The sequence below is a fragment of the Propithecus coquereli genome, unplaced genomic scaffold, assembly GCF_000956105.1.
Source record: "Propithecus coquereli isolate 6110/MARCELLA unplaced genomic scaffold, Pcoq_1.0 Scaffold409, whole genome shotgun sequence".
NCBI classification, from domain to species: domain Eukaryota; kingdom Metazoa; phylum Chordata; class Mammalia; order Primates; family Indriidae; genus Propithecus; species Propithecus coquereli.
The window spans coordinates 1,593,953-1,605,826 of record NW_012149830.1 but is presented as its reverse complement, the minus strand read 5'-3'; the positions used below and the strand labels follow the sequence as shown (position 1 = coordinate 1,605,826).

Sequence of the window (11,874 nt, the reverse complement as noted above, 5' to 3'; positions counted from 1 at the left end):
ATGATCGCACCACTGCACTCTAGCTTAGGCAACAGAGTGAGACCCTGTCTCTAAAAATAAATAAATAATCAGAGAAAGGTACCGAGGAGGTGACAATTGAACAGCATCCTGAGTTAAGGAAGGGAACTGGCCATGAGGATATCTTGGTGAAGGGCATTCCTGGCAGAGGAGACAGCACATATAAAGTCTCTAAGGCAAGAATGTGCTTGGCAGGTTCAGGAAACAGCGAGGCCAGAGTGGCTGGGTTGGAGCCAGCGGTGGGGAGAAGGGTAAGTGAGGGCAGAGAAAGCTGGGGCAGACTGGGTAGGGACTGATAAGAACGTTGGGTTTGGTTTTAGTGTGAGGGGAAGCCATTGGAGGGTTCTGAGTGGGAGACAGGGAGACGTGATCAGAGTTACATTTGCTAAAGGAACTCTGGCTCCTGCATGGAAAGCAAGGGGCAAGCACAGAAGTAGGAAGCCAGTTAGGAGGCTGCTGCAATGGTACACCAGAGGGACATTGGTGGATTGGACTAGGGGGATAGTGATATAGACAGTGAGAAGTGATTGGATTTGGGATATTGTGAAGGTAGAGCAAACAGGGTTTGCGGATGGATTGGCTACAGAATATAAAGAAAGAGAGGGGCCGGGCGCGGTGGCTCACGCCTGTAATCCTAGCTCTCTGGGAGGCCGAGGCGGGAGGATTCCTTGAGGTCAGGAGTTCGAAACCAGCCTGAGTAAGAGCGAGACCCAGTCTCTACTAAAAATAGAAAGAAATTAATTGGACAACTAGAAATACAGAAAAAATTAGCCGGGCATGGTGGCGCATGCTTGTAGTCCCAGCTACTCGGGAGGCTGAGGCAGGAGGATCGCTTGAGCCCAGGAGTTTGAGGTTGCTGTGAGCTAGGATGACACCAGGGCACTCTAGCCGGGGCAACACAGTGAGACTGTGTCTCAAAAAAAAAAAGAGAGAGGGATCAAAGATGACTCCCAAGTTTTTGGTCTGAGCAACTGAGTAGTGCAATCTGTCAAGAAGATGAACAGCGGGCAAGAGCAGGTTTGCAGGAGGGAACATGAGAGTTCAGTATTGGGACTTGCAAGTTTGAGGGACCCACTGGACATGTAAATGAAGGTGTTAGGTAGCCAGTCTAGCATTCACAGAATAGTTACTTTAGGGATCAGCAGCATGTAAATAATATTTACAGCCATGGGATTGGACAAGATCACTTAGGGAGTGATTATAGATAAAGAAGATACCCAAGTGAAAGATTAGAAAACGGAGAAAGATCCAGCAAAGGTATGTTCACTCTTGAGTTGCTCAAGCCAAAAAACTGGGAGACATCCTGGACATCTCCCTCCCCATCACCATGCCAATCTAATCCATCTCTAAGTCCTGCCAGTCCTAACTCCAAAATGCACCTGGGACTTCTCTTCCTCTTCACCTCCATCATCTAGTCCAGGCCACCATCATCTCTCACCTTGACCACTGCTGCCTTCTCCCACCTGACCTCCCTGCATCCATTCTGCCAGCTCTAGTCTACTCTCCCCACCGCAGCCAGAGTGATCTTTTAAAAATGTAAATCATATCATATTCCTCCCCTGCTTGAAATCCTCTAGTAACTTCCAGTTCACTTAAGTCTTAATCCAAGATTCTTAGCGCGGTTTACAATACCCCATGTGATCCTTCCGTTGCTAACCTCCCTTCCTGTGACCCTCCCTCAATACCTTACCCTTGAGCCCTCACTGGCAGTGGCAATGTCTCGGTCCTCAACAGACCATGCGAAGCACTTAGCACAAAGCTGGACACGTAGTAGGTGCGCTCAGTAAATGTAAGTTATCATTATTACCGCTTAGTTCTTTCCTGCCTCTGGGCCTTCACACATGCTGTTCCCTGTTTGGAATGCTCTTCCCTTTACTCTTCTGACTAACTCCTACCCCTCCTTCAAGTCTGTATTAGTTTTTTATTGCTGTGTAACAAATTACCATAAACTTAGTGGTTTAAAACAACATAAATTTATTATTTCACAGTTTCTAAGGGCCAAGAATCTGGCACATTTTAGCTGGGTCCTTTTCTCGGAGTTCCTTTGAATGGCTTGCCCAATTAGGTCAGGACCACCCAGAATGACCTCCCTTTTGATTAACTCAAAGTCTACTGATTGAAGACCTTAATTGCACCTGTAAAATCCCGTCACCTTTGTAAAAAACCTAATCACAGGAGTGAAACCCGCCATCTGCAGAGTCCCACCCACATTCAAGTGGGAGGCACAGTACAGAACTCTGACACCAGACACTGGGATTCTTGGGGACCATCTTAGAATTCCGCCTGCCACAGTGTCTCAGCTTCAAAGACACTTCTTCAAAGAGACCTTTCCTGACCCCAAATCTAAAATAGGTCCTTTGTAAGTAGAGTAAAATCTCAGAAAAATAAAATAAACTAATAGGTCCCACTCTATATTCTTTCACATTACCCTGCAGGTCTCTTCCATGGCACTTATCACAGACTGTAGTTCTATACGTATTTGTTTGTTTGACACATTATTTATTTGTTTACTTACTTGTTTCTCTCCCTTCACCCCCTGAGCTCCATGAGAGCAGGGATTTTGTTGTGTTCATCACCATGTCCCCGTGCCCAGTGCAGCACTTGGCAATAATAGACCATTGAATAAATGAATGAAAAAATGAGCAAATCAAGACAGAAATTGGCTGGGCGCGGTGGCTCACACCTGTAACCCTAGCACTCTGGGAGGCCGAGGCGGGAGGATCGCTTGAGGTCAGGAGTTTGAGACCAGGTTGAGCAAGAGTGAGACCCCGTCACTACTAAAAATAGAAAAAAAGAAAAAGAAATTAACCTACTCGTACATTAAAGGGACAGAGAAGAGGAGGAGGAAGGGATGCAGGAATTGACTGAGCCAGGTCCTGTGCTAAGTGCTTTACATTTCTCATCTCACTGAATCCTCACAGCTACCCCTAGGACTGTTACTATTCATAGCCCCATTGTATGGGGCCGAGGGGTTGCAAAGGCTTAGAGACTTTGTGCCCAATGTCACACAGCAGGTGACCGAAAGATCCAAGATTCAACCCCAGGACGGTTCCCTTCTCTGGATTCTAAGGACTTCGTCAGGGAACTGGGACTGCTACCACTTACTGAGCGTATGAACTGGTACAAGTCCCTTTGGCTCTGAGTCTCGGTTTCCATGTTCGTGAAATGGATGTGGTAATACCTACTGAAGAGCAGCGGTAGAAGTAAGACCATGTGTATAAAGTTCCTTGAATGTCACTGATGGTCAGGAAATGTGGCCAGTGATCCCCACAGGCCAAAAGGCTGCTGTTGCTGAAATGAAAGGCCTGTTTGGTTGGAATAGGGGAGTCTGGGGAGTACCAGGGAAGGGGCCCAGAGAGAGGAACCTCTGAGGATGTGAGATTCTCAGGCTGTTGACGTGACCCTACAAATGAAAATATGGGTCTTCAGAGACTTACATGGAAGCCAGTCTGGAGGGGACCATATGCTGAATAGAACTGTCCCTCTGGCTGGGCATGGTGGCCCATGCCTGAAATCCTAGCACTCTGGGAGGCTGAGGCGGGAGAATCACTTGAGCTCAGGAGTTCGAGACCAACCTGAACAAGAGCGAGACCTTGTCTCTGCTAAAAATAGAAAAATTATCCGGTCACAGTGGCGCATGCCTGTAGTCCCAGCTACTCAGGAGGCTGAGGCAGGAGGATCGCTTGAGCCCAGGAGTCCGAGGTTGCTGTGAGCTAGGCTGATGCCACGGCACTCTACTCAGGGCAACAGAGTGAGATTCTATCTCAAAAAAAAAAAAAAAAAGGAACTCTGCCACCTGCCTTCGGCCCACAGAGTCAGTGTTAGCGGAATGTACATCAGATCCTCCTCCTCTGAGACTTGGAGGAGCCCCTGGGGTGGAGCTGAGTCGGAGAAGCGGGGTTGTACTGGGAGGGCCGTGCTCACAGCAGTCCTGCTGCCCTGGAGCCGACAGACTTGTGGGATGTCAGAGCTGGAAGAGACTTCAGGGGTCACTTACTCCACAACTCTCTCATTTTACTCATGAGACAACAAAGAGCCCAGAGAGGGTGAGGGCTTGCCCCAGGTCACACAGCCAGTGCAGAAGGCAGGCTGGAGCCCGAGTCATCTGTCTCTGCTGACTCGGCTGCTCCATGTGTTTTCCTCTCTAAGAAGTAGAAGAGACGAAAGTTACATGGGAGCAGGAGAGTGGAGCATTTCCCTCTGGGCCTCTGGTTCTTCATCTGTTAAATGGGGATAATTATACTTTCCTGCCAATATACCCACTTTTCGTGAAGCTCGAATGAGTAAATAGAGGGGAGACGACAGCAGCAGAATTGTCTACCTGGTGGCAACAGGACCCCAGAGCGAAGGAGACGATGAGGGATCTGAGGGCGGGGCAGTGCAGATGGGCTCCAAAGACGTCAGGTCACCTTGTCGTCCTCCCCAGGTGGGGCCCAGGCCTGGGTTGCCATGGACACCGTGTCCCTGGAGCATCAGATTCAGAGCGTGCAACGCCACATCAGCTTCCTGAAAAAGGAGCAGATGGCCCTGCTGCGAGACCTGCACCTGGAAATCCTGAGGCTGCAGAAACGCTGCTCAGGTGAGGCCAGAAGGGATGCAGGGTGGGGGTGGAGCAGGGAAGGGTCACTGTTATCATGACAGTCGCTGTCTGTCATATGGTGCCCACCGTGAGCCACTGCGCGCCTCACACCAGTCCTGCTTCCTCCTTTTCTGGATGAGGAAACCGAGACTTGGGGAGGTGAGATAAAGCTTTGGGACAAAGTGTTCTGGTTAGGTGGCGGGGGGAAGCCTGATAATTCCTGGGGATTCCTGTCCTCAAGTCACTGTTCCTGGTGCACCTCCCAGCCCTCTAGAAGCTGTCAGTCTAGTTGGGGAGACACACATACCAACAGATAACTTCAAGATATGGCAGAAGATAAAGCAGGAGCTCATGGGCAGGATGGTGTCCAGCTTGAGGGGCAGGTGACGAGGAAGAGACAGGAGGGAATGCCTAAGCCTCCTGAAGGCTGAGTAATGTGTAGACACACTGAGATATTACAGGGGAAGCAAAGATAGCATCTCAAATAAAGGGAACAGCAAAAGGCCAGGAGGTAGGAAACCAAAAGCTCATAAAAAGTTCTATTTAACTGGATAAAGCTGTGCTTAAAGGAGACCGGTGAGAAATCCAGTGGTGCCAGAGTGTAGAAGACCTTGACAAATACCAGGATAGCCAAGGAGTTTGGCCTGTCCCCCTGGGTAGTGGGGAGCCACTGAAGGTTTTTGAGCAGCAGAGTGCTGCCCGATCAGCATTATACTACATTAAGAAACTCAGTCTGGCAGTTGTATGGAAGCTGAATTGGTGGGAGAGGGAGGCAGGGAGATGAGTGGCAGAGCCGATGCATGGTCTGGGGGAGAGGTGGAGAGGGATGGAAAGGGGAGGACCAGGGGGACACAGGCTGAAGGAAAGGACTTATTGGCCACTGATTGGATTTGTGAGCAGGGCAGAGGGAGGCACCAAAGATGCAGTGAAATCCCAGGCCTGGCCTCTGCTCTTGGACCTGGGGCCTCAGCTATCTGGGCCTCTCAGAGGCTTGGCTCTGGCCCAAGTGCTCCCTGAGGCCAAGTCTCCAAGTGCAGGCTTTACAGCCAGTGGCTCATAGACTGTCTCAGCTGGGAGGGCCCAACTTCTTCATTGTACAAGTAGGTAAACTGAGGCCCAGAGAGAGTTACATAATATATTGGTGGCAGAGTCAGGATCAGAACCCAGAGCTCTGCAATGTACACTATTTAGGTGACAGGTAAATTAAAAGCCTAGACCTCTCCACCATGCAAAAAAAGCCAAAAACCAAAAAACCAGAGCTTCAGACTCCCAGTCCTTCATACCTCTGCAGCTTTCTGCACATCCTCCCCAAGAAGCTCAGAGCACTACCTCCCTTCCAGCCCCTGCTCATGCGAGGCTCCCCACTGCCCAGAGGGAAGCTCTGAGGCCCAGAGGGTTTGAGCCACCCACCTGGATTCTCACACTGTGGCACAGAGAGCCAGCAGTGCTCACTGTCAGCTACCATGGCCTCCTGACATTCCATACACAGGTTCCGCTGCCACATTCCAAGGCCAGGCTCACTGCGGTCTCCCCAAAGACCACATGGCAGCAGAGGCCAGCCCAGGGGACAGGGTTGGCCCACACAGACTTGTCCGTGCCTGATGCCACTTTTTCACTGCAATAACAGTAAAGGAAAATGGAGAACTCTGAGGACCTGTGGTCCCTCCACTCAGGACGTAGGCCAGATCCCAAAAAAAGTGTAACTGGCAGGAATAGAGGGCCCTTGGCCCACACTGCCCTTTTCAGATGGGTATGGGCCTGCAGCCTCTTGGTTATCGATTAAGGAGATAAAAATAACTCTGGGCTGGGCTGGAGCAACCACTCTTAGGGCTGAGATGACTGAATAAGGCCCTCTCTCCAAGCGGGAGGTGGCAGGAGGAGAAGGGAGAGGAACAGTGGAGGAGATAAGGGGAAGGCAATTAGGGAGGGACCCAGAGGCTGGGAGGAGGGTGGACAAGGAGGGGGCTGGTGTAGGAGCCCAGAGGACAGGCTGCCTGGGGGCAGCTGAAGATGGGTGAGGACTCACAGTGAAGGGCTCCAGAGGTGGGTGGGTGTGTCCTGGGGTGGCAGGGCATTCAAGAACTACTGCCATCTATTCAGCACCAACGCAGCCCTGGGCCGAGCGAGCCCTCTGTTCATTTTCTCTCACTTAACCCTGGCAACAGCCCCTTGCAAGGAGGTGCTATTTTGTCTCCATTGTCCAGATGAGAAAACTGAGGCTCAGAGAGGTGCTGTTACTGGCCCAAGGTCACACAGTGTGTCTGACCTCTCAGCATGTTCACGTAGACCATGGGACTCTGGCCAGAAGATGGGCAGGGGGATTTTCCGGATGGGGGAATGGAGCCCAGCTGGGATTCTGTCTCCCCCGGCCCCCAAATCCGGTGGTTAAGGGCTGAAGAGAAACCAGCCCACAGCGAGTTAGTGGCAGAGCCAAGATCTCCCTGCTCCTGAGTCTCTGAATCTTGTCCAGGGTCCCTTGGGCTACATCACAAGGCCTTGAAGGAAGGCCAAGTTGGTCCCAGGAATCCCTGGTGGGTGGAGGCATGAGAGTCCTCACAGGGGCCCCAGGAAAGAGGTTCAGGCTCCGGTCACAGCAGAAGGCCCAGGCATCCTGGGCTCTCTGTCTCCTAGTAACAGTTGGCCTCCCCAGAGAAGGCACCTGTCGCGAAGCCTCCAGAAGAGCCCAGGGAGGGCAGTGAGAAGGAGCAGGAAGAGGGGCCACGAGGCTCTGTAGGCACTGAGGGGCAGTGGCCCAGAGATGGACTACCTTCCCCAACCCCAGGTTCCCGCCGTCTCCCTTTGGGCACCAGACTTTGTCCCCACAGGTACACACAGGTGCTCCTGTGTAGGTCTCCTCCATCGCAGGCGGCTGTGACTTCTGGCTCCCTTCTGCCTGGTTCCCAGTCCTTGAGCTCTGGTGGAGTTGGGGGAATGGGATGGGGCTGGAAAAATTATCAGTCTCAGCTGGGCTGAGATGGGGCATTTGGGGCACTTAGTAATGGGGACCAGGCAGACAGGCAGGCAGAGGGGCGATGGCCGGGCCGCCAGCACCCAGGAGGAAGCTGCTCCTGCTTCAGTGGCCTCCGGCGGCTCCTTGGCTGCCTCGCCCCACCTACTGAGGATCAATCCGAGCCCCGCTGCAGGCTTACCATCACCAGGTGGCGCTGTCCTCCCTGAACCCCACCACGCCTTTCCTGCCACAGGGAATATGGCAGAACTGGGGCTTGCGAAGGGGCCTTGCTGATGTTCTGATAACATAGGCACAGCAGTACAGGCTGCTAAAATAGTGAAACGCATGTGTCCAGATTGGTACGTAGCCGCTGCCCTGAGCCACGTCCAATGCCCCCAGTGTCCCCAAGCAGCTCTGGACATTCCAGCCCTGCTCAGCAAGAGTCCTACAGAACTGCTCGGCATATCACCTGAGGAAGGGGCAAGTGCTCCCCCCGCCCCAAAACAAGACAGGCTCCTCAGTCCCACAGGGGTTGAACCTCAAGCCCAGGCTCAAAAGCTCATTCTGGAAAGATCTCTGAGCTTAGAATCAAGCCAGTCAGACCCAGCTGTGCCTTGGGCACGTCTCTTCATCTCTTCCCTTTACTGGCTGCAGTAAAATAGGTATGGTGGGTGGTTTAGACAGCTTCTAAGGATCCTTATTGAGCCAGGCGCAGTAGCACATGCCTGAAGGCTCAGCTACTCGGAAGGCTCATGCGGAAGGATCCTTGAGCCCAGGAGTTCAAGCCCAGCCTGGGCAACAGAGCAAAACCCTGTCTCTAAAAAAAGGATACTTATTGTCACACCTACAAAAAACTGCCTTTTCCTTTCTCTTCCTCTAGAACTGACCCATGACCTGGAGATGAGAGAGGCCCAATCTCACCAGCAAGGTAAGAGAAGGACTGCTGGTGGGGAAGTGCCATGGGGCCCAACAGGTAGAGTGTTCCCCAACCCTTAATAGTATACAAGCCTTCTCTGTCCCCAGCCTAGACGTGGGGACAGCCACACCTTGGCTTGGTGAGTAGAACACAGGATGCCAGCCCCAATTGCCCACTCAGCAGGATCACCTTGTGCAGTGAACAGCTTGCACCACCACACATGGTACCCTGTATCCATATCTGTCCAAAGTGGGGAGAGGAAAGCAAGAAGGAGATGGCTGTGTGTTTTACTTCCACCTGGCCCACTTAATTCCTTGCTGTGACCCACCTCCCCAGTCTTTCCCATCCTTGCACAAGGATCACACGGTCAGTGTCCACACCCTCTAGTGTCAAGGGTGAGTATCAAGATGCAACACGATGGCAGAATGGGGTCCTTGACTTCAAGAAACTTCGTCTAGATGAAGAGAAAAGAGACAAACACACATCAACAAATCCTGCATTTGACAAAAAGATGACTTCTTGCTGCTGTAGTAATTCCACTAAAATATTTGTTTACAGAATATTACGTCACCCATAAAATGGGGGGATAGGGAGAAGGTGTTCAGTGGGCATAGACTTTTAGTTTTGCAAGATGTAAAAGTTCTAGAGATCTGTTGCACACCAACATGAATATACTTAACACTACTGAACTGTACACTTAAAAATGGTTATGATTCACCGGTCGTGGTGGCTCACACCTGTAATCCTAGCACTTTGAGGGGCAAAAAAGGGAGGATCACTTGAGGCCAGGAGTACAAAAAATTAGTCACAGCTACTCAAGAGGCTGAGGCAGGAGGATCACTTGAGCTTAGGAGTTTGAGGCTGCAGTGAGCTATGATGATGCCACTGCACTCTAGCCTGGGCAACAGAGTGAGACCCTGTCCCCAAAAAAAAGGTTACGATGGCAAATTTTGTTATGTGTTTTTTACCACAGTTAAGATTTTTTTAAAATGGTGGGGAGGATTGCATTGTGGAGATCTTAATCACCAGCTTACAGGATCTCTGAGAACTGGAACTGGATGTTATCCATTGCCTCTGAAGTTCAAGGCACATTACCTAACGTGGAGAGATTCAGTAACTGCTTAATTAAAAATGAATCACAAAAATAATCTTTCTTGGCCAGAAGAGTTCTTAAGAATAGACTCCCTCCATATTGGTGTGTTGCTTATAGCTGGAGAGCTACATGACCAAGAGCTGGGGACAGGGAAGGCTGGAAGTTTAAGCTAAAATGTTAGGAACCCTACAGATTGCTTTATGTATTCATCCATGAAGATCAGCTAGGGATCATCTAAACACTTATGGACTTGGACTCATTCTGCCCACTTCTTTATATGGCAACCATGAGCAATCTCTTGATGCCTGGATGCTTGGAGAAAGGCAGCACACATCCCAGATACCAGATAAGGACAGTTCTGTGACAGTGGAAGCTTTTACCCCACCTACTGTCCTTCCTCTGAAAGGGCTTTTGGGGTAATCTGAGCTCAAATCACTGCCCCAATGTCCTGGTTTTTACATTCTCTCTCAATGGGCTTGAGAACTCTTTGTCCTCCTATCACTTGGTGATGTTTATGTCCCTTCCAGGGTCACTTTTTGCCACTTTCAGCTACCTATATCACATGTGCCACATCCCGGATATGGTTCTGCTGAGATGGAGCTTCGGATCCATGAGGCAGGGGTCCTCGCCTCTGGCTGTACCTTAGAATCACCTGGGAAGATTGAAGCAATGCTAGTTCCCAGGTCCAAACCCAAAGATTCTGATTGTGATTCAGTTGGTAGGGTCCAGGAAACAGGATATTTTGAAATTCTCCATGTATATCCAGTGTGTATCCAGGGTTGAAACCTGCTTAGTGGCAAAGGCAGACAATAACAAACAAAAAATCACAAAATGTGATAAATGTTCTATCAAGGAAACGAGGACATTCACTCCCCCTTCCTGTGCACACTCCCAACTCTCTCAGTCCCTTGCGCTTGGCATGGCTTCCTGCCACAGGCTTCTACACAAGCTGTTCCCTCTGTCTGAAGCGTCCTTTTCTCCCCTCTTCACTACTTAACTCCTACTTATCCTTCAGATCCTAGCCCAAGTGTCTCTTTTGCTGGGAGGCCTTCTCTGATCAGGTCACATTCTCTGGGTACAGTCATAGCATTGATTTACTTCTTCCTAGCACATGTTACAGTTGCAATCTCACATTTATTTGTGATTATTTACTATCCCTCTCCCAGTACGCTGTAAGCTTCATGAGGACCGTTTTATTATCCACCATATCTCCAATGCCTAACACAGTGCATAGGCAGGGCTCAACAAATTGTGGAATGAACAAAGGGTCAGGGAAGGGTTTGCATTTAAGCTGAACCCTGAAGAACTAGACAGGCCAAGCAGAGGGTAGGATAGGTGCCAGGGCCCTGAGGAAGAACAAGGAAGATCACCGCAGCCGATGCGTGGGCGGTGAGGGGAGCGCGGTGGAACGTGTAGGTGGCGGGGTGGGGAGGAGCAGGGCTTTGCTATGTGGCCCGCAGAGCTGTGCAGGTTCTGTTCTAAGCCAGGCGGACTATCACCTGCGCCTCTGTGTCCCCTTTCTAGAGGCGGCGTCCCGGGAGCTGGAGAGCAAGTGCCGCGCGCTGGAGTCGCAGCTGGCGGCGCGGGCCGCGGCCAACGCCGAGCTGCGGCGGGAGGTGGCGCAACGCGAGGCTCTGGTGTCGGCGCTGCGCTGCAGCCTGCGCACCGAGGAGCGCCGCTTCCTGGAGGAGCTGCGTCGCCGCAGCCACCGCGCCACGGTGCTGGGCACCGAGCTGCAGAAGCACACCGAGGCGGCCGCCTACCTCTCCTGCCAGCTGCACGCGGCGCGCCAGAGACTGCAGGCTCCGCGCCCGGGCCCCGGCGCCGCCGCCGAGCCCCGACCCCGCCGGCGCGCACAGCGAGCCCGCCGCCCGCCCGCCGAGCCCGCCGCCAAGGGTCCCGGCCGGGACTGGGCCGCCTGGGACCGCGCGGCCGGCGCCCTGGACGACGCCGACCCCATGCCAGACCCCGCGCTCTTCCTCTATGCCCGGAGGCCCCCGCGGCCCAGCGGCCGCAGCCCGCGCCAGCCGCCTCCCCAGGACCCCCCGGACCAAGCCGGCCCGCAGCCCGCGCCCTGCCGGAGCCCGCCCGCCGCGCCCGGGGACCCGGAGTAGGCACGGGGGTAGCGGGGGTCGTATGGGGAAGGCTGGCTGGGGCCCAGCTCCGGCCCCGCAGGCAGGTCCCGGGGACTGAGGGCAACCGCCCCTCCTCCGAGGAGAAGGCCAAGGCGGCCCCAGCTCCCCCACCTGCCCCAGCCGCCCTCGCCTTTTTTATTTCCCAACGTTTCCAAGCTTCGAGCTCTCCTCTCCCGCGAGGGA

General features: G+C 52.5%; 1 protein-coding gene across 1 annotated transcript; it reads left to right on the top strand.

Moving 5' to 3' along the window:
- Positions 1 to 4,467: 4,467 nt before the first annotated feature.
- Positions 4,468 to 11,670, top strand: LOC105817339 (coiled-coil domain-containing protein 92). The gene is made up of 3 exons (XM_012653002.1): positions 4,468 to 4,597; positions 8,428 to 8,475; positions 11,081 to 11,670. The coding sequence occupies exons 1-3, from the start codon at positions 4,468 to 4,470 to the stop codon at positions 11,668 to 11,670; spliced, it is 768 nt and encodes a 255-aa protein (XP_012508456.1).
- Positions 11,671 to 11,874: the final 204 nt, after the last annotated feature.